The 19323-nt window shown below is 41.3% G+C and overlaps 1 protein-coding gene and 2 non-coding genes across 15 annotated transcripts in view; 2 read left to right on the forward strand and 1 right to left on the reverse strand.

The window, feature by feature from the left end:
• The first annotated feature begins 9569 nt into the window (after positions 1–9569).
• On the forward strand, positions 9570–9663 carry trnai-uau. The gene is made up of 2 exons: positions 9570–9607; positions 9628–9663. It is a non-coding gene; the product is annotated as a tRNA-Ile (tRNA).
• An 80-nt stretch (positions 9664–9743) lies between these two features.
• rhbdf1b (rhomboid 5 homolog 1b (Drosophila)) overlaps positions 9744–19323 on the reverse strand; it is a 46081-nt gene continuing 36501 nt past the window's right edge. For all 13 annotated transcript variants that reach the window (XM_037755465.1, XM_037755459.1, XM_037755462.1 and 10 more), the window contains 14 exons: positions 18880–19002; positions 18138–18280; positions 17708–17962; positions 17496–17607; positions 17287–17361; positions 15952–16113; positions 15708–15808; positions 15479–15542; positions 14369–14463; positions 13915–13990; positions 13474–13574; positions 12427–12580; positions 12113–12336; positions 9744–10840 (listed from right to left, as the gene is read on the reverse strand). In XM_037755465.1, the coding sequence (XP_037611393.1) occupies positions 10645–10840; positions 12113–12336; positions 12427–12580; positions 13474–13574; positions 13915–13990; positions 14369–14463; positions 15479–15542; positions 15708–15808; positions 15952–16113; positions 17287–17361; positions 17496–17607; positions 17708–17962; positions 18138–18280; positions 18880–19002 (1881 nt within the window). In that variant the 3' untranslated portion in view covers positions 9744–10644. The remainder of the gene's footprint in view (positions 10841–12112; positions 12337–12426; positions 12581–13473; positions 13575–13914; positions 13991–14368; positions 14464–15478; positions 15543–15707; positions 15809–15951; positions 16114–17286; positions 17362–17495; positions 17608–17707; positions 17963–18137; positions 18281–18879; positions 19003–19323) is intronic.
• Positions 13695–13788, forward strand: trnai-uau. Its single transcript has 2 exons — positions 13695–13732; positions 13753–13788. It is a non-coding gene; the product is annotated as a tRNA-Ile (tRNA).

The raw sequence follows: 19323 nt of genomic DNA on the forward strand, positions 1-19323 counted from the left end.
GTTAACTATTTTTAACACTAGACCATGGGAAAAAGTTAATACACTTCTAGGGACTTTTAATTTGAAAAAATATCTAAATTAATACATTAAAATGTTTGTTTTTCAGCATGTATGTAGTCAGAGATGTCCTGAAGTCAAATATATCAGTCATTGTCAGACATTATTTATGACATTTTTTCCAGTAATCCAAAAAATCAAAGAATAAAGACATTTCCATCACAAATTAGTGGTATTTTCCTTTAATTTCTAAGGGAAATGTAATGTTTTATACTTGTGGTGAATATAATCCAATCAATCTTATTTCCATATATGCATTTTGTATATACAGTTCCCTTTGTTAACACCGTATTTTGAAAACTGGACGTAGTCACACGTGTATACTTCCTCTAACTTCGCCAAGTCCGTCGCTAGCTCTTATCGTCAGTCCCGTTCTCTTTATACATCCATGTTCAACTCCATCGGGGCCGTTTAAATGCATTTAACATAAATGTCAGTATATGGGTGCTCTACAGTTGTAGCGTCGGCCCATTTGACCACGGAGATGAGAGTGACGGCTGGCTTGATCGCACGTTACCGCAATACGATAACGTTTCCTGTCCATTACAGAGTTGCGGCTTCAGCCGTGATGTCTAGTTCTGCTTTACCTGCAATATGTGAAACCAAAAGTGTTTCCATACTTTACTGGATGTGTAGTGTTTACCACTTTGGATTTAACATGTGAGGGTGCAGGTCGTATCCACGCGGACCCTCCGCCGTTTTCTACTTTCTCGTTGCGGCCAGCTACGGTTTGTTTTGGTTGACGGATACGGAACGAATATGACGTCACGTTACTCAGACTACAACAATAAAAGTGGTAACTCCCTTCTACCTTCGCATAGACTCAAATGAGGCAAATATAATGATTTCGGCATAACATATTTGTTTTCAAAATCGTTAAAATAAAATTCGCTATACATACGTGAATCGATTTTTGATTATTTAAACTGTCAATCTATGTCTGAATACTAATAATTCTGTTATTGCAGCCAGATACATCAACTACTACTAACAAACATCTACTTAAATACCTGAAATTATAAAGATTATGACTTAAACACTTCAATGGAAACACACACACACACACACACACACACAGGTGGAGGAGGTTTATCAGTGTCAGTCCAGGTGGTGTATAGGACCATGTGGTTTCAAGGGGGGCCTATAACATTACTCTCCATCAATTCTGCCATAGGTGGGTTCATCAGACAGGTGCGTGCTAGGCCTGCCCCCCCCCCCCCCACACACACACAAACACAAACACCCCTCCCCCCTTGTTGGTCGGCCTCCTTCACCTGATGGCCTGGGTGCTGAGTCTGAGGAGTGTGTGTGTATTTGTGTGTGTGTGTGTGTGTGTCTTGGTTGCTTCAGGCACAATGAAGAGAGAGGGTCTGTCAGTGGCCACCTGTTGGCCAGCTGTCAGGGTCCCATTTCAGGGTCGCCTTTCCATGCAGACACAACGGCAGCTACATCCATCGGTCCATCCATCCATCCATCCATCCATCCATCTATTTATTTATTTCGCAAAACCACTGTATGCTTTAATGTGACGTGGGAAACCTGAGTTTAATTATCCCCCAAAAAAACAACCATCCATTAAAAGATGAGATGAGGCGAGGAGGAGGAGGAGGAGAACGAGAAGGAACAGGGGGAGGTCGGTGGAGTATCTGTGGGGTATCTGAGTGTGTCTCGTTTGATGCTGATCAATGGCTCGTAGATACCATCCTCTTCATGTCACATTACCATCTCTATAGGAGCTATGATGGAGAGACGGGGGTGCAGCGGGGACGTGGAGGGGGGGGGATTGGAAAAACCAAATGATGAATGAGTGATGGAAATCGGGAGGCATGACATGGACATGAGAGGAGGAGGACGTGAGAGGATGGAGCTAGTTTGGAGGAAGGACAAGTGTGTGTGTGTGTGTGTGAGGTGGAGGGTGGAAGGTGGGAGGAGAGGGGGGAGAGATAATTTCCTATGGAGGAGTCTGCAGGAGATGGGGGTGGCTGCGAGTGGGGGAAGGGGGTCTAATGGCTTTGGGTGCTGCCTCTATTAGGCCGAGCACCCACTAGATGACAGAATAAGAAATTCTGAGATGATCCGTCAGGGTCTGTGTGTTGGCAGGGTCATTAATTTGTCACTATTAGCTGCTCCACCAGATTTTATAGTGACAAAGAAAGAAGAGGAGGACAGAGAATATTAGATCACATAGTGTAATCTATGACATATAGATCTTGCTTAAAGATGATATGATTGATATTTCTATTATAACAATGTATGAAATGACAATCTGAAAGGGGGTCAGCCAAAGCAGAGCGTTGTAGCGTCCTTCAGCTCATTGTTTCGAAGCATTGTTTTTACAACAGGCAACGGTTTTCAGCAAGAAAAACAAAAAAAAATAAATTTTTCTTTTGGTTTTCCTATGAATGTCCAGCAAGTCTTTTCAAAATAAACTTCCATCTTCAAAGGAAACAACTTGGTTAGGTTTAGGCAACATAACTACTTAGTTAGGTTTAGGAAATGATCGTGGTTTGGGTTAAAATAACACCTGAAGTGGAGCTACTTAAGTACGGAAGTTACGCAACAAATAAATCGTTGACTTCTGGTTTCACACAGGTTATGAACACCGGTCTCCTGGGCAAAAGTCTGGGTGTTTTTTGACCCACCCGTCCACCCCGAAATCCTACCCACGTGGCGTTTGTTGCTCTTTATACTTCCTGGTTCACGATAACGTGGATTACATACAAAACATTTTTTCGTAGATATTACATGAATTACAGTGCATTAACTTTTGGTAGGTATAGCTACGAACAGGGTATGAGAACAGCTGAATCTGGTCAACACCAAAAAGCAGACAGACACACTTAGCGACTAGGTGGTGAACAAAGTGGAGCATTTTGCGGCTAAAGAGCCAGATATTTCCCTCAGGAGTTGGTGGAGACCAAAAACAGAGCTAAAAGAGAGTGAATATTGGACTTATATTCCCCAGGTCACCAGAAACACGACTCCAATTAAATGCTAATATTGCTAGACTAATATCTGCTGGATGTGTAGGCAACTGTTTGCTAACAAGTTTGTCATATCCAACTACAGTATAAAGCAAGGAATCTCTGTCTATACGTATGTGAATGTGTGTGTCCTTCGCTTATCTTAACAACATCTACTTCACCCTTGATGGGTGTATTGATGGGGACTCAAGGAGGTGCAATGTCGAAGTTGGTGCAATTTAGACTCGCAACACATTTAATATGAATAAATTTGAATAAACAAGCAATAGCACTCTGTGATGCAGCGAGGGCGGGGCTTCAGGGCTCTGCGGACTGAGCTGAGCATGTCGTCTACAGTGGGTTTTTACAGGCCACAGCTCATTGGCTGCATTTTGCCGCTGGATACTGGATATACTAATGTTACAACCGAACTAGGGCTGCAAAATGATGGCCAAAATGATAATCAGGATTATTCTGATCAATATTGAGATCACGATTATTCATAGATTTTATGAATTAGCTCCGTGCTGTCAGCAGACGAGTCGGTCACTGTGATTACTCTGAGCAGCATCATGGGAATGAATTACAATATATTTTCTGATTAAGTTAGTTGATCCAAATGTTTTTAAGGTTGTTCCTCAATGTCTTATTTTGGACTTGCAGTTGTTACAAATCGCAGCTTTATGTCTTCTTCACTCACGTTGAAGAACTTCCAAACCAACGACATGTTATGCGTGTGTGACGTCACCGATTGTGCCGCTGTGTGCTGACGTAAAACCATCATGTGGCGGCTGCATATGTGTGTGTGTGTATACATGCAGACATATGAGAGTGCTGAAAACTGCCAGATTCAATCGGCGGCTGATTGGCGGTGCTTCGCTAGCTGTTTAGGAAGCGCTTGATTCAGTGGAGTTTTCTATGAAAGGAGCATTTTAAATGTCAATATTGCATGTCGATTCATTTAATTGTGTGAAGCCAAAATCGGGATCCAAATTAATATTCGATTAATTTTGCAGCCCTAAACCGAACTCTCTTTCACATCAAGCAATCGCCCCGTTCCGAAAGGACACGCGCTCCGAACGGCCAAGCCAAGAATGGGCACTGCACTAGTTATCTTAAAAGTGATATGTCAATGTTGTTTTTGCAGTCCATAGGTGGGGTCAGGCAAGTCACTTTTAAGTCAAAATCATTCAGTCATTTTATTTAATGGTGTATTAATTCAACCTATAAGTCTTTTGCTTATCTGTATATTGCATAATGTTTCTGGTAAACTTTAAATAAATTGGGAAATCACCATCAGCCAGTGAGCTTAGCTTAGCGTAAAGACTGGAAACAAGGGGAAACAGCTAGTCTGGCTCTGTCCAAAGAACAGAATCCAACAAAAATCCACCCATCTATATCTATAAACTCACTAATTACCACATAACAAAAAGTCTTTAAGCTCACCTTAGCTGCTGGCCTGGCGCTAGCTTCTTACAATACAGACACAAAAGAGGTGTCGATCCTCTCATTGAACTCTCAGAAAGAAAGTGAATGATTGTTTTCCCCAAAATGTCAAACTATTCCTTAAAAAAAAAGTCCAATTGTTTCTCTTTTTGATTTGTCACCTCGGTCAGTAAAATGTCAGCACAGGCTATACACTCTTCAACACACATCAATGACAAGACTTCATGAAAAAGGTCACCACAAAAGTTGGACAGAAATTCTCTCTGCCCTCAAATAACCCGATGACCAAAATGTCAAAAGGTTTGACAATCAATAACACTGGCTAGCCTTTGCAAAGGTCTCCATCTCTGTCTCTCTGTGCCTGTGTGTGTGTGGAGAAAGAAAAGGAAACACTGCATCATTGTTGCAATGTTGTTCTTTTTTTACCTACTGTATTGTGACCTCTGACCTCCTCGTGTAGACGGAAGGGGGCAAGTATGACCTTTGGAGAGATTGTTACAGATTTAAAATCAACTTAATGCAGCATTAAGTGCAAATAGAATAAGTTCTCTGTTGTGTTTTGTATGCAGATCAGTGTTGTCTGTGTTTGTGCTCTCAGAGCTGCTCTCTAACACAAGTAGACACTTATTTAGACTCAATTACAGACAAGACTTAATTAATGCCAGAGCAATCACGTGTGTGCACACTCAAAGAGAAAGGGAGAGAAGGGACAGAAGGAACAGTGGTACAGGGAGCACCAGCAAGAGCTCTGCACGCTAATAAAGCTTGAATTAATGACATTCAAATCCCAAAAAACAACAGAGCAATGTGGCAGTAATTCACGTTTTATGCCCTGAGCAGCAGTGATGCTGTTACCAGGTTCAACAGGTGAGTTATTGGTCTTGGGTTGCCATCTAGTGGGCGACCCCAAAACACAACAAGCCTCCTCTCTTTTCTCATTTCCTTGTACTGAATCCTCAGGTCACATAAGAAATGCAGGAGCAGATTAACTTTCTCAGTTATGAGGGAGGATCGTTCCAGACACACATCTTGGTACTATTCTAGTACTACTATCCACAGTGACTTACAAATGCTACAGCTAAGAATAATAAAAAAAAAAAGAAAGAAAAGGAAAGAAAAGTGTGCAGCCACTGTTCTCTATTTAGGTTGAAACTAAGTACCTACTTTCAAAAGCCAGGCAGGAATCAATGCCTCAGCTATTGTTCTCACTAACAAGCTGTTAATTAAAAACACCACTGTACACTACCTGCTCAGCACAAAACAGCAGACAGACACAGTTAGCGACCAGCTGGTGAATATAGACGGGTTTCTGTGCAACGTCATCACCGAGATGAGCGCGCAGCTAGGAGGCAGAAAGTACGGCATGTCTAGCAGAGCCAAGCTGCAAAGCAGAGATGACAAGGAGTTGTTGAGCAGTAAACTGCACCAAATCGCAGAAAAGATGGATTGAAAATGTTTAATATTCCGAGGGGATCACATGTCTTCGCTAAAAACAGAAGGAGATTGTGGATCCAGGCCTGATAGGTAAAAGCATTCTAGTCACACAGCACTAGCAAAGCAGCGGGTGGTCATGGCGAGCTGTCATGCTCCACAGATTGATAAAAATGAACTGATCAAAAACAGGGTGATCGACCCACACTCTGAGGAAATATTTATATATATTTAGCGACTAAGCCTTTAAACTTGCAAGACTTCGTTGCAGTTCTAAATTGCTGCAACGTTACGTGACTACGGCGGGGGAAAGCTCAATCCGGTATGCCTTAATGTGATATTTCATTTTGAAGGGAAGATGTCTGGTAGTCTACTGGGGCAGCCTGGTACCTAGTCCCCCAAGTCAAATCACACTTATGTCTGATCTAACTTTACCCATTTCATACCAGGTGATAATAATAAAAAATCTCATATTAATACGTCATATGATAATGGTATCTGGTGGTCGGACCCTGCAGGGTTCTAGTATAGTCAACAATAATGTACAAACAATGTGAAATCTACTTGGATTACAACGGCTGTCAAAGCGGTTTTGCCCCCTGAATGCGCACGCACCCATAATGTTTGGATACAAGAAACCCGTCTACAGTGGAGCATTTAGCGGCTAAAGAGCCAGATATTTCCCTCAGGAGCTGGTGGAGACCAAAAACAGAGCTAAAAGAGAGTGAATATTGGATTTTCATTCACCAGGTCGCCAGAAACATGACTCCAAATAAATGCCAAAATTGCTATTATTGCTATAGTAACATCTGCTGGATGTGTGAGTAGGCAGTTGTATGCTAAGGAGTTTGTCATATTAACTTCAAAGGTCAATGTTGTTTTTGCAGAACCATGAGTGGCAAAGAAAATCAGTTCATGGAGGTTTACAAAAGTATCAGGAAACAATGCTTCAGCTATTATTCTCACTAGCAAACTGTTGGTTAAAATCACAAGTTACTGTTATGCCCTGGCCAGTTAATTCACTAAACCTAGCTCAAATAAACACGTTTGGCTTAATTGACAAGAAAAGCAGAAGTCACATATTTAGCTACTGCCTTTAGTTTCAGCATTAGTTTCAGTGTGATATTGTGGCATAGCTAGATAGTGTGAAGATGAGCATCAACAGCAGCAGCAGGTGTAATAGTGTCTAAAGGCTACTCTTTGTTTTGTTTGTGTAATGCAGCTATTTATTCCAACAAGCAGTGTAAATATTAGCGACGGTTAATGACAATATCTTGCCGTCAGTCTAGAGGTCTGGAGGTCTACAGGTGTTTATCAGAGAAGTATTCCTTCTCAACCACCAGAATCATCATGGTGAAACTACGGAACCCGGGAGGTGACATGGACGTCACCTTATAAAACGCCATATACATATTTATATATACACATCATAGACGCCGCATTGGACGCGTCAGACCGCTGTGACGCTGTCCCTCTGCCCAGCGGCATTTCAGTGACAAAAACGTTCAGCTAACGTTAGCCGAGCTAGCTATAATCAAGCCAGCCGAGGTTTGGGTTTTGATGCGCGTCTATTCGCGTTGTACGGTACCTGTGCTTTCACATTTGAGATGGTCTAGTCCAGGGGTCTCTTAGCAACCTGCGGCTCCGGAGCCACATGCGGCTCTTTAGCTCCTCTCCAGTGGCTCCCTGTGGATTTATAAAAATTAGTGGAAATGAATAACTGTTTTTTTGTTTACATTTTCATTTTTATTTATCATTGTTGTAGGTCTATGGTACGACGGGGTATTAGGGCCACATTGAGGAAAAATAAATAAATCTGAGATTTAGAGAATAAAGTCAGAATATTACGAGAATAAAGTCATTGGTTTATGAGAAAAAACGTTTTCAAATTATGAAAAAAAGTCAGAAGTTTACGATAAAAAAGTCGTAGAATTATGAGAATAAAGTCATAATATTATAAAATAGTAATTTTTTTGTTACTTTCTTTTTTTTCTGGTAAAGTTATGACTTTATTCTCGTAATATTACGACTTGTTTTTCTCGTAAAGTTATGTGTTTATTCTCGTAATATTATGACTTTATTCTCGTAATATTAAAAAAAAATGTCATAAAGTTATGACTTTATTCTCGCAATATTACGACTTTATTCTCGTAATATTACGACTTGTTTTTCTCGTAAAGTTATGACTTTATTCTCGCAATATGACTATTCTCGCAATATTACAACCTTTTTCTCATAAAGTTATGACATTATTCTCGCAATATTATGACCTTTTTCTCATAAAGTTATGACATTATTCTCGCAATATTACGACTTTATTCTTGTAATATTACAACTTTTTTTCTCATAAAGTTATGACTTTATTCTCGCAATATTACGACCTTTTTCTCATAAAGTTATGACATTATTCTCGCAATATTACGACTTTATTCTCGTAATATTACGACTTCTTTTCTCATAAAGTTTTGACTTTATTCTCGTAACATTACGACTTTTTTTCTCGTAATATTATGACTTTATTCTCGTAACATTACGACTTTTTTTCTTGTAATATTATGACTTTATTCTGGAAATCTCCGATTTTTTTCCCCTCAGTGTAGCCCTAATACTCCATCGTATATTGCACTTGGGCCCTCACTGCATTAGACTTATATACTATATACTTAGACTATAAACTGTGTTACCTTCATCACAATGCTCAAATGTTTTGCAGCTCCAGACAGATTTGTTTTTTTTATTTGCCTAAAATGGCTCTTTTGATAGTAAAGGTTGCTGTCCCCTGGCCTAGTCTCTCATCTGTTTCTCCTCTAAAAATAACAATAATAACTGATATTATTGTTCTTTATTTAAAAAGAAATGGTCACTGTTCCAAATGCTGTTTCCCACTGGAATAACCTAGACTGGAACAAAATATGGTGCATACCTTCAAAATATCAGATTTTAAATATGGTTAAGGAAGTTACTTTTAAAATGATTCATCGCGTTTGTTGTGGACTGCTCATTTTATCAACTGGTTTCAGAAGATTTATGTCACCTATTTTGGTCTTGTCCCCACTCCTGTATTTTTTTTTTTTTTTACACATTTGCACTTTTATTTCCCAATATAGTGATTCAGAATTTTCCCTCTCCTATGCAAATGTATTGTTTGGCTTCTTTTCTTACCCTTCTACCAAAGCAAATCAATATTATATCATTAATTTAAGGCCTGTTACTTGCAAAATCTCATATTCATAAATCTAAATTTTTCCCAGACCATCCTTTCTCCGTCTTTGAAAATGAACTCAAACAATACATGGCTTCAATCTTATATTCTAAAAAATAGAAAGGCTATCAAAACCATAAATCTATATACCCTGTAATAAAATGTTTATGAATTGAATTGATTCAGACTGATGACTTTGTCCAGACAGATCTGTTCTCAGGTTGAATTTGGTTGGAGCTATGCTGGGAGTTTATCCATATTTTGGCTTCACTTATCTGCATATTATATAGTGGGTGGAAGTGGAGACGCGTCATCCATCTATATATACAGTCTGTGATCAAACTAACAGCAGGTCCTGACATGTGGAGACTTCCGGGTGAGGTCTCTGCTGTCTGTACAGATGCTGACCTGAGGCTCTGTAGGGTTCCAACATGGCAGATAATATTGGAACCATCAACGCAACTCAACAGGCTCCAGTGGCGCAATCGGTCAGCGCGCGGTACTTATAAGACAGTAACCTGCAGAGTGATGCTGAGGTTGTGAGTTCGAGCCTCACCTGGAGCAGAAGAGTTTAGCTTCCTGGACATATATCCTCTATGAGCAAGCAACACACACACAGACATTTAAAAGAAATGTTTCACTCCGTGTGATGTTGGGTTTATTGAAAGGTAGCTAAAACGCCACCACACTGAATAAAAACACTATTTCACCTCAGTAACAGCTATTCACAATGGAGCAGATTAACATACAAGTGTGTTCTTTACAGATGTATAAAAACAAACAATTCATTTGTGATTAAAGGCTGTGGCGGAAACTACGGTTTCCAGTGTGATTAAAAAAAAAAGGGCGGCAGTTCAGCCACCAAATACTGAAGTAAAAACACATTTTACATGAGTTTGTCAGACCGTGTGATGCAGTTTCTACAGAGGTTGAAGAACAGGACCCAAAACGTCTGACACAAACTGATCCATGGCACGAAAACACATCATGTGTGTGTGTGTGTGTGTGTGTGTGTGTGTGGTTTTGTGTCAATAAGGCACATTTTAGAGTCTCATTTCTTGGCGAGTTTTTAACACATCCAGTAAACGGACAGAACTGTTGTTGGACATCAGTCAGTAAAAAAGTACAAAATCCTCCGCTCACATATTGCAGCTGTTTCAGGTTGTACTGTTCCGTTTTGGCCACTAAGCGGTGCTGTTCAGTCCATTTATACCACAGGAGAGAGGTACATCATTTGGCAGGACACAGTTGTCTTTGTAACTCTCCTCCAGTGTGACTGGTCATTGATTAGCCCAGCTAGAGATCAATGACACATAATTAGTCCTTTTCAGTCAACTTTACATTGTTAGTTTTGCTCCCATGCGTGTGAATACTTTTATTTAAGTGCCTGAAGGCTTTCATGCATGGCCTTTATTCATAATGGGGCTGTTGCACCTTTTCCAAACAGTGAACACACAGATATCCACATGGTATCCCGAAATACTGGTTATTATTCCAGGAGGAATGTCACAAGTTGCACCGCAGCTCCGTATCCAACTTTCAACGTTAGAGGAGGTGTGCGTTGAGGTCGTACTTCTCGCAGAACTTGTCCATGATGGGGATGCAGGTGAGGTACTCGCACCAGTCACACTTCACGGGGTAGACGTAGAAGAGGACCGCCAGGGCCGAGAGCAGACCCAGGAAAACCAGCAGGAATACGCAGATCTGGACTCGCTTCCGGTACATGTCGGATTGCCCAAAGCTGAAGAGGGAAAAAAAAACTCTGCGTTATTTGTCTCATAATGGAGCAAGTCACAGAAAATCACACATCAGATTCAACTTTACTGTCACTATACAGTACTGAGACAACAAACTTATATTAGTGAAGACACTCTTGGGGCTCGTCCAGGATTTGAACTCTTGACCTCTCGCACCCAAAGAAAGAATCACACTCCTAGAGCAACAAGCCACACGCCACTTAATAGGAGCTGTGATACAGTATTGATCTGATTGCAGAACATTCTACCTTGTCAAAACCTTAAGGACATTATCAGATATACACACAAACATTGGGTTTTCTTGCTTCCCAAAAAATAGACTTTGTGGAGGAGCAAGTTTTTTTATCCCAGAGATTTGACCTGTGAAGTGATAGCGCCAGACTGAATCCACTGACTTAGGCTGGAATAATTTAGGTAATGCTCTCAGATAGGGATTATCACGACATCAATACACTGATTATGCTACGACAGTAATTTAAATTTATGTGGATTTGTCTCAATTTTTTGCCTCCCACTGATTTGATTTTGAAGGTCAAAGGTCAAAGGTCATGGTGACCTTATGTCTGTCCTATTCTCTTGATATATCTCAGGAATGCCTAGAGTGGATTTCTTAAAATTTGGTACGAACGTCCACTTGGACTGGAGGGATGAAGTGATGGAGGTCAAAGGTCAAGGTCATTGTGACCTCACAAAACACATTTTTGGCCATAACTCAAAAAAATCAGATGCCAACTGTGACAATTTCACACAGATGTCTAACAGGATAAAATGATGAAGTGATGACATTTTGGACAGACATGGATGTAAACTGCAACTTGACTAGTTGACGGAGGCATACAACCGTTAACCGTGGTAATTCTAGTTCACAATGTTTGTGTGATTAATTCAACAATCCGTGCATTTGTATTGTATTAGTCACCCATTTTATGTAAGGTAATAAACAGGGTTTATAATAAGATCATTTGCTTACTTGCCGAGAGTTGATGAGAATATCCATACTATTCTTACACAGTATATGTTCATTAAATATGAAGCCACAGCCAGGAGACCGTGAGCTTAGCTTAGCAGCAGCTACAAACTAGCAAAAGGGGAACACATTTTGAGCTTTAGAGGTGCTGGTAGACAGATTTTGCTTCCTTTGGACAAAGCCGAGCCAGCTGTTTCCTACTGTTTCTAGTCTAAATGCCAAGCCAAGCTAAGCTTCTCTTTGGGAGACGAGAGTGAATGAGCGACACACATCCCCTTTCTTCACCTACCTGATGTACGGCAGGAAGGCGAAGGACAGGAAAAATCCAGACACGAAACCGCAGACGTGGGCAAAGTTGTCGATCCACGGGAGCAAACCGAAGGAGAAGAAGAAAACCGAGATGGCCAGCAGCTTGGCAAAAGCCCGCCACGGTCGCTCGAGGATCTGCCAGCTTTGAAACAGCTCCACAAACAGACAGGCCAGGATGCCGAACTGGCTGCCTGCAGGACCCACCTGGGACGGAAGAAGCAAAGCTTTTTTTCAAACACAACTTAGTCTCAAATGCAGCATACAGTTGGTTGTGAGGGTGACACTGTACAGTACCTCCGCTCTGTAGGGCAGGAAGATGGCTGAGGCCAAGTTGCCAGTGATGCCGCTGAGCATGTAGACGATGGAGATCCTCAGCCAGCCAGCCAGCTTCTCTATGTCCCTCAGCACCGTCATCTGGAAAAACACCGACACCAGGCAGTGCAGGATCCTACAGACACAGACCAGATCCACCATATCAATTTACTGTAGGGCTGTCGAAGTTAACGCAAATTCGTCATAATAACACTAATTTCTTTAATGCATTTACGCAACTTATATTTAATTAACCTGTTAAAAATCCAACATGCCCGCGTTGGATCCGGCTGCTAATCGATCTTTCGGCGGTTGTAATCTCAGTTTTTAAGCTAGAGTGAAGATACTGACATCATATGAAACTAGTAAACCTAAAGAATCCATTGGTACCAACCATGTCATGTTAGTTTGTAGTGGAGGCTAAATAACGCTCCAAACTTGCGCAAAATGTTGGCAAGGAAAAACGGGCATGGCCATTTTCAAAGGGGTCCCTTGACCTCTGACCTCAAGATATGTGAATGTAAATGGGTTCTATGGGTACCCACGAGTCTCCCCTTTACAGACATGCCCACTTTATGATAATCACATACAGTTTGGGGCAAGTCATAGTCAAGTCAGCACACTGACACACTGACAGCTGTTGTTGTCTGTTAGGCTGAAGTTAGCCATGTTATGATTTGAGCATATTTTTTATGGTAAATGCAGTACCTGTGAGGGTTTCTGGACAATATCTGTCATTGTTTTGTGTTGTTAATTGTTTTACAGTAATACATATACACATACATTTGCATGAAGCAAGCATATTTGCCCACTCCTATGTTGATAAGAGTATAAATTACTTGACAAATCTCCCTTTAAGTTACATTTTGAACAGAGAAAAAAATGTACGATTAACCGTGATTAAATATTTTAATCGATTGCCTTAATTTACTGTTTTAAAAGATAAAACATGAAACGTTTCTCTTAGTGCTGCTTTAAATACAGAGGCCTATTGTGAGATGGACCTAAAAAGAAGAAGAGTTCAGTCACCCAGCATGAAGAAAGAGAGACAGCCAGAGTCGGGAGAACTGGTCTGGGATCTGCGGGTTGAGGAAAGGTAGCAAACCACACACGTCATCCATGCAGTCCACCTGGAAGAGAGAGTGAAAGATAGTCAGTACAGTCAGCCTGAGGATCCACTGCCACCCTGTGGAGGAAAATGAGAGTGCTGAATTTAGTCCAAAATCCTTTTTATTCACAGTTGACATCAGGCTCCAGTGGCGCAATCGGTCAGCGCGCGGTACTTATAAGACAGTAGCCTGCAGAGTGATGCCGAGGTTGTGAGTTCGAGCCTCACCTGGAGCAAGTTTTAAATTCAAATGTCTGTACACACCTCAGATATACTTTAAAATACTGATTGAGATGTAAAAGACATTTACCGTTAGAAAATATAGCAGCTGTTGTATCGGGTTGGTGAATGAAATGTCCTACCTGTGAGCAGAGAGTAGCCTCCTCGTGGAAGTAGCCGTGCATGAAGTCACAGTACTCTCTGGAAGTGATTTCACATCTACAACATGAAACACGTCATTAGCTTCATCATCAACCACTCGCAGGAAAAATGACTTAATGACATACAATGTCTAGTATTTTCACCCGGGTTATACATAAAACAGTCTGTTGATGCCATGAAATTTATTTTTTTACTCTATGCACAGTGTACTCACGTTCTATTCTTCTGATGTTAATAATGCATAAATAGGTCTAACGTAAGGAGTTGCTCATCCTGAATATTTAACATTTAAACATGAAAATAGTTAGATTTAAAGATAGTTAATACTGGCACATACTGTATGCAGCAGCTTTAATATTAAATTACTGGTAATAGCTTTTGAAAATCTATAGTAGTTGTACTACTCCTGTGGCGTTCTGTGACGTTCATCCTTACCGTCCTTTGGTTCCGATGCAGCAGGGCCGGCCTGTGATGGTGCAGTCTATGTGGGGGAGGTTGGTGTGATTCCCAGAGTTGTATCGCGTACAAACCTACAGATTATAAGCAGAAAAATATCAAATGTAACCATCTAGTCGTTATGTGTCGAAGACAGACAATGCTGCATTTAAACCTCGGTGTGTTAACTTAAAGTAGACTTTCACTTACTTACCTACTTTTGCTTTTAAGACAATCTTTAACAAGGAAATGATGAACTGAAATGATGACATACTTATCCATAGTCAGTGTATTACCTACAGTAGATGACGGTCGTCATGCCCCCAGTTTGGAGAAGCAGACAGGAGATACCGCACGGAAGCAAAGCGATGTACTGCTGTGGACGGGGCCGGCAGCAAAACATATTTTAGCCACTTAAAAAAATCAATATCAGTTTAAGTGTACGCTATATTTAGAATATTTTCGCTGCTTTACCTCGTCGTCAGACAGCCCTTTCTGACGGGGAACTGAAGCCGTTGTATCCGTCTATGCTCTCCCCAAAGCCACCAGACTCCATTGAAAAAAACAGTATTTTTACCTTGCAGAACACGGGGGTTGTTGGTCTACCGCTGCCACGATCAGTTAGATTGTTTGTGTTATTGTTTGGCTTTGGTGAATCTGAACTAACCAAAGTCACACAATAACACCAACAAACTAACCGATCGAGGCAGCGGTAGACCAACAACTCCCGTGTTCTGCGAGGTAAAATTGCTGTTTTTTACAATGGAGTCTGGTTGCTTTGGCAAGAGCATAGATAACGGCTTCAGTTCCCCGTTGTAAACGTAGACTGTATAGCTGTCTGATGGCAAGGTGTCGGATATTTTCCAATTATAGCATACACTTAAACTGATATTGACTTTTTTTTAGGTGGCTAAAATACGTTTTGCTGCTGGCCCCGTCCACAGCAGTAAATCACTTTGCTTCCGTGCGGTAACTCCTGTCTGCTTCTCCAAGCTGGGGGTGTGCTGACCGTCATCTACTGTAGGTAATACACTGACTATGGATACGTACCTCATACAACAAAAACACCCGAACTATCCCTTTAAACTGTTCACATGTAAATGTACTCACTGGCCACTTGGTGATGTCATCAGGCCACTCGTGAGGCGAAACCGAGGCTGGCTCCAGACAAATTCTACAAAATCAAGAGCCAAAGTTAAAGATAAATAAATAACAGTGAACATTCCCGCATTCTGTTAGAGCCCCAAAAATACAGTCCACAACGAGGAGCAAAATCATGTCTGTTAACTATTTACACAACTGTCAGATAATCATACAGAGAGTGTCTTGGTGGAGTCACCTGGGGTCCTGATGGCAGACTGCACCATGTTGGCGTAGTGTACCATTCAGATAGGGAGCACTGGGGTGCTGAGGCCACTTCACCCACACTGCCAGGGTGCTCTGCAGTAGAGGACAGGCAGACGGAGAGATGGAGAGAAATCATTGTTAACATTATTCTGTTATTCATTTTGCCTGTGCAGTGTGACAGATGTCGTCTCCGATATAATATATATGAGTGAAATGGCCAGGTTGGCTTCACTGACCGAACACTCCTCTTGTAAATTCTGCAGGCAGCCGGAGCGATCGTTCCTCACGCAGCAGCCGGACTCTCTCTCTCTCGCTCTCTTCTCCTGGATCAGTTTGTGGATCTCTTGGTCTTGTCGCATGCACGGGGAAAACTTGGCTCCCAGGTGGATCAGCGCCTCCTGCAGGACAGCCAGGGGTTACAGTACAGGTTGGTGAGGTTGTGGATCTAGACCGGTGGTTCCCGACATTTTTCGTCTGAACTACCTTCACAGCCCCCAGATTGGCGCAAAAAACCCTTCATCGACACCTCTAGTGATGTTAAAGGGGACCTATTATGCTCATTTTCAGGTTCATACTTGTATTTTGGGTTTTTACTAGAATATGTTTACATGCTTTAATGTTTAATCTTTTCATCCTTTGTCTGAAACGCTCTGATTGGTCAGCTGACCCACGCTGCTGTGATTGGTCGACCGAACCAAACCTTCAGACTCCACTCCAGCTCCGCTCTAACTAGATTTGTTTGAGGACGTGCCAAACTAGCCGCTAGGCAGGTATTATGCAATGTGTTACTTGGTGACATCAACAAGTTCCAAAAAGGCAGGACTTCAATCAAGGTGTTTCAGGCAGTTCAGGAGCAGTGCTTCTGTGGGGGAGAGTAACTCCCTTTGGTTTGGACTTTGGGCTTTGTAACTTTGCAGACATGCACAAAAAACGATATAACACAGAAAGGAAAGGGAAAAAACACCAAAACATAATAGGTCCTCTTTAAACTGGATGTTATTCAACACTATTCATTATATAATATTTTTTTCATACAATTGAATAGTTAATGTTAGAACGGGTTGGTCAAGTTTGCATTAGTACTGCACCTGAATGGCAGAAGCTAGATCTTATAAACCATTTATCCACTATTTTAGCTATTTCAACCACTATTATTAATCTGGCTTTCTTTATTAACCATTTATTCAGCACTTTTAGCTAGCGTATGTCAACCAACCGACATTTAATTTTTTTTTAAATTACTTTTAATTAGCGATTTCAACCATTTAATCTATTAGTTAGTGAACTATTTTTTAAGCTGTCTATTTCAACGTTTTATCAGGCTAACTGTTTTAACCGTTATCCTACTTTTAGCTAACTATTTCAGTCATTTCTCTATTTTAGCTAGAGTTATCTATTTCAACCATTTATCCATTACTTTTAGCTAACTGTTTAGACTTCTCTGCTTGCTTGCTAACTAGTCACAGTTGGAATCACAGATCTAGACAACAAGTTAAATTCACTGAAGCATTTCCCGTGTTGACCACCACCACTTAAGGCACAATCATAGATAGAAGATAGGACATACTTACTGAGCTCGGACCCACCCAGAAGTTTTGTTGTTGCACAAACTTAACGTTTTCATAAACTCCCTTGTTCCTCAACACCTGAAGAAAAAAAATGAAGAAGAAATGTTATAACTAATATTGCTCATTCATACATTTTCAGTGGATATTCAGCACAAATTATTTCCTGCCAATATACCAATCTAATCATAATAAACGCTGTAAAATATACTTACAGAGTCGACCGTTTCATGCTGTGTGAAGCCCACAGGGGCAATGCCGTAGATGGTGAGAGCCAGAATGGTGACGAGCAAATGGACACATGTGATCCAGTAGGTAAAAAAAGGCCTGGAGAGGACAGAAGGACAATTCAGACTCTCCATTACCTGGGACATTGGCAACAGCTCTATTTAATTTCACATCAGAGGACAGTCATCCTCTGTCTTACCTGTGATCGTCCATGTCCTCAATCTGCCTTTTGACGAAGCTGTCAATGCGCTTGCGGTACGTCCGGTTTGTGAGACGGCCGACCATGCCGAGCCCGTACGGCCTCTTCTCTCTGGCAAACAGCTTCTTAACAGGAACCACGATCCGTTGTCCCCGCTGCTGATGGCTGTTGACGCTCACCACTTCCTGTTTCAGACGCACCTTAGGTTGGACCAGAGAGCCATCTTTTGCCTTCCGCCATCCTCGCTCTAAAGGCCTGGATGGAGGGAGAGGAAAGTGGAAGAAAGAATTGTAAATGAAGGTGTCAGTCAGGGCGTGATATTATAATAGAGTACATAATATCATAAGAGTTTGTCTCCTCACATCTCCTCTGCGGCATGTCAGAGGTTCGTGTGTGCATGTAAATAACATTGTAAAACATATAAACCCACAGCATGAGGTGACTCCTCTCCAGTTCGTTCTTATCCAGAGCGCTCCCTGTGAGATCGCTCTCATCCAGGTGTTTGAGGTCGGCCTCCGACGGCGTCTCGAAGACTTCGTCGGCATAGCTGGACAACTCGTCATGCAGGCCGTCCTACAAAGATGAAAACTAAGTCAGTAAGAATTCAAAGCTGAGTGCGCGAAGGCTCCTGACCAAGGTTCGAATATTTTAAAATTTTCCATTAGTTTTATATTTTATTTCAGTTTTGATTTGATTTGATTTTAGTTTAGTTTTAATAATTTTCAGGGTGCGTTTGCTTGTTTAGTTTAGTTTCAATTTTCAGAAAGGTTAGTTTTATTTTTTATATATTTAGTTTGTTGTTGTTAGGGCCAGGTATAATGTCTCAGAAGTATATAGCTACATATACATACAAAATACATGGCTGGAGAACTGTGTAGAATAGCCATAATGTTTCATGTTTAATCTTCGTGCTACTTTAGTGTCTGATGTGAAGCAATTGCGGCACAGCACCATCTCCTGGAATGTCAAGTCCGTTTAATTTCTGTGTTTCAATGTCACGAGAGATGACAGAAATTCATGCTGTCTCCTTTTTTCGGGTTAGGGTTAGGGTTAGGAATGGCTCCTTGTGCTTCCAGCTAATGTTTGGATAATTATTTGCAAACATTTTTTAATTTGATATTGTTAATATAAAGGTCATCCCGGCAATGTGTGGAAGTGTGTCCACTGCTCACTCTGGTGAAGAAGGAAGTGTCCAAATCATCAGGGAAGTCCACGGTGTCTTCTTCATAGAAACTAGGGGGCATGAAGCTCCGTCTGCGACATCGCCCGGCGGTGCTGTCGCCTAACGTCCGGCCCTATAATCACACACACACAAACATCATCATGAGGTGCAATGATGCCTGACAGTTTATCTGGGGGGAATCCCCGACTGAGCATGCTGCCTCCTTAATGATAGTGTGTAATGGTTGTGTGTGTCAGTGGATTAGCTCTGGACATCTGGAATATTCCGATCATGGACCATCTGCTAGTGAGACCTAGTAACCCCCCTTCCCCTGCCCAGCACTGAACATCCATTCATCCCTTTACATGTGCGAGTCTGTAGCCAGTGGGCCACAGAGAGATAGTCATCTGCACTGTACTGTAAGATATTTCGCTTGAGTTTAATCCACAATAAG

Source organism: Sebastes umbrosus, chromosome 20, assembly GCF_015220745.1.
Source record: "Sebastes umbrosus isolate fSebUmb1 chromosome 20, fSebUmb1.pri, whole genome shotgun sequence".
Classification (NCBI taxonomy): domain Eukaryota; kingdom Metazoa; phylum Chordata; class Actinopteri; order Perciformes; family Sebastidae; genus Sebastes; species Sebastes umbrosus.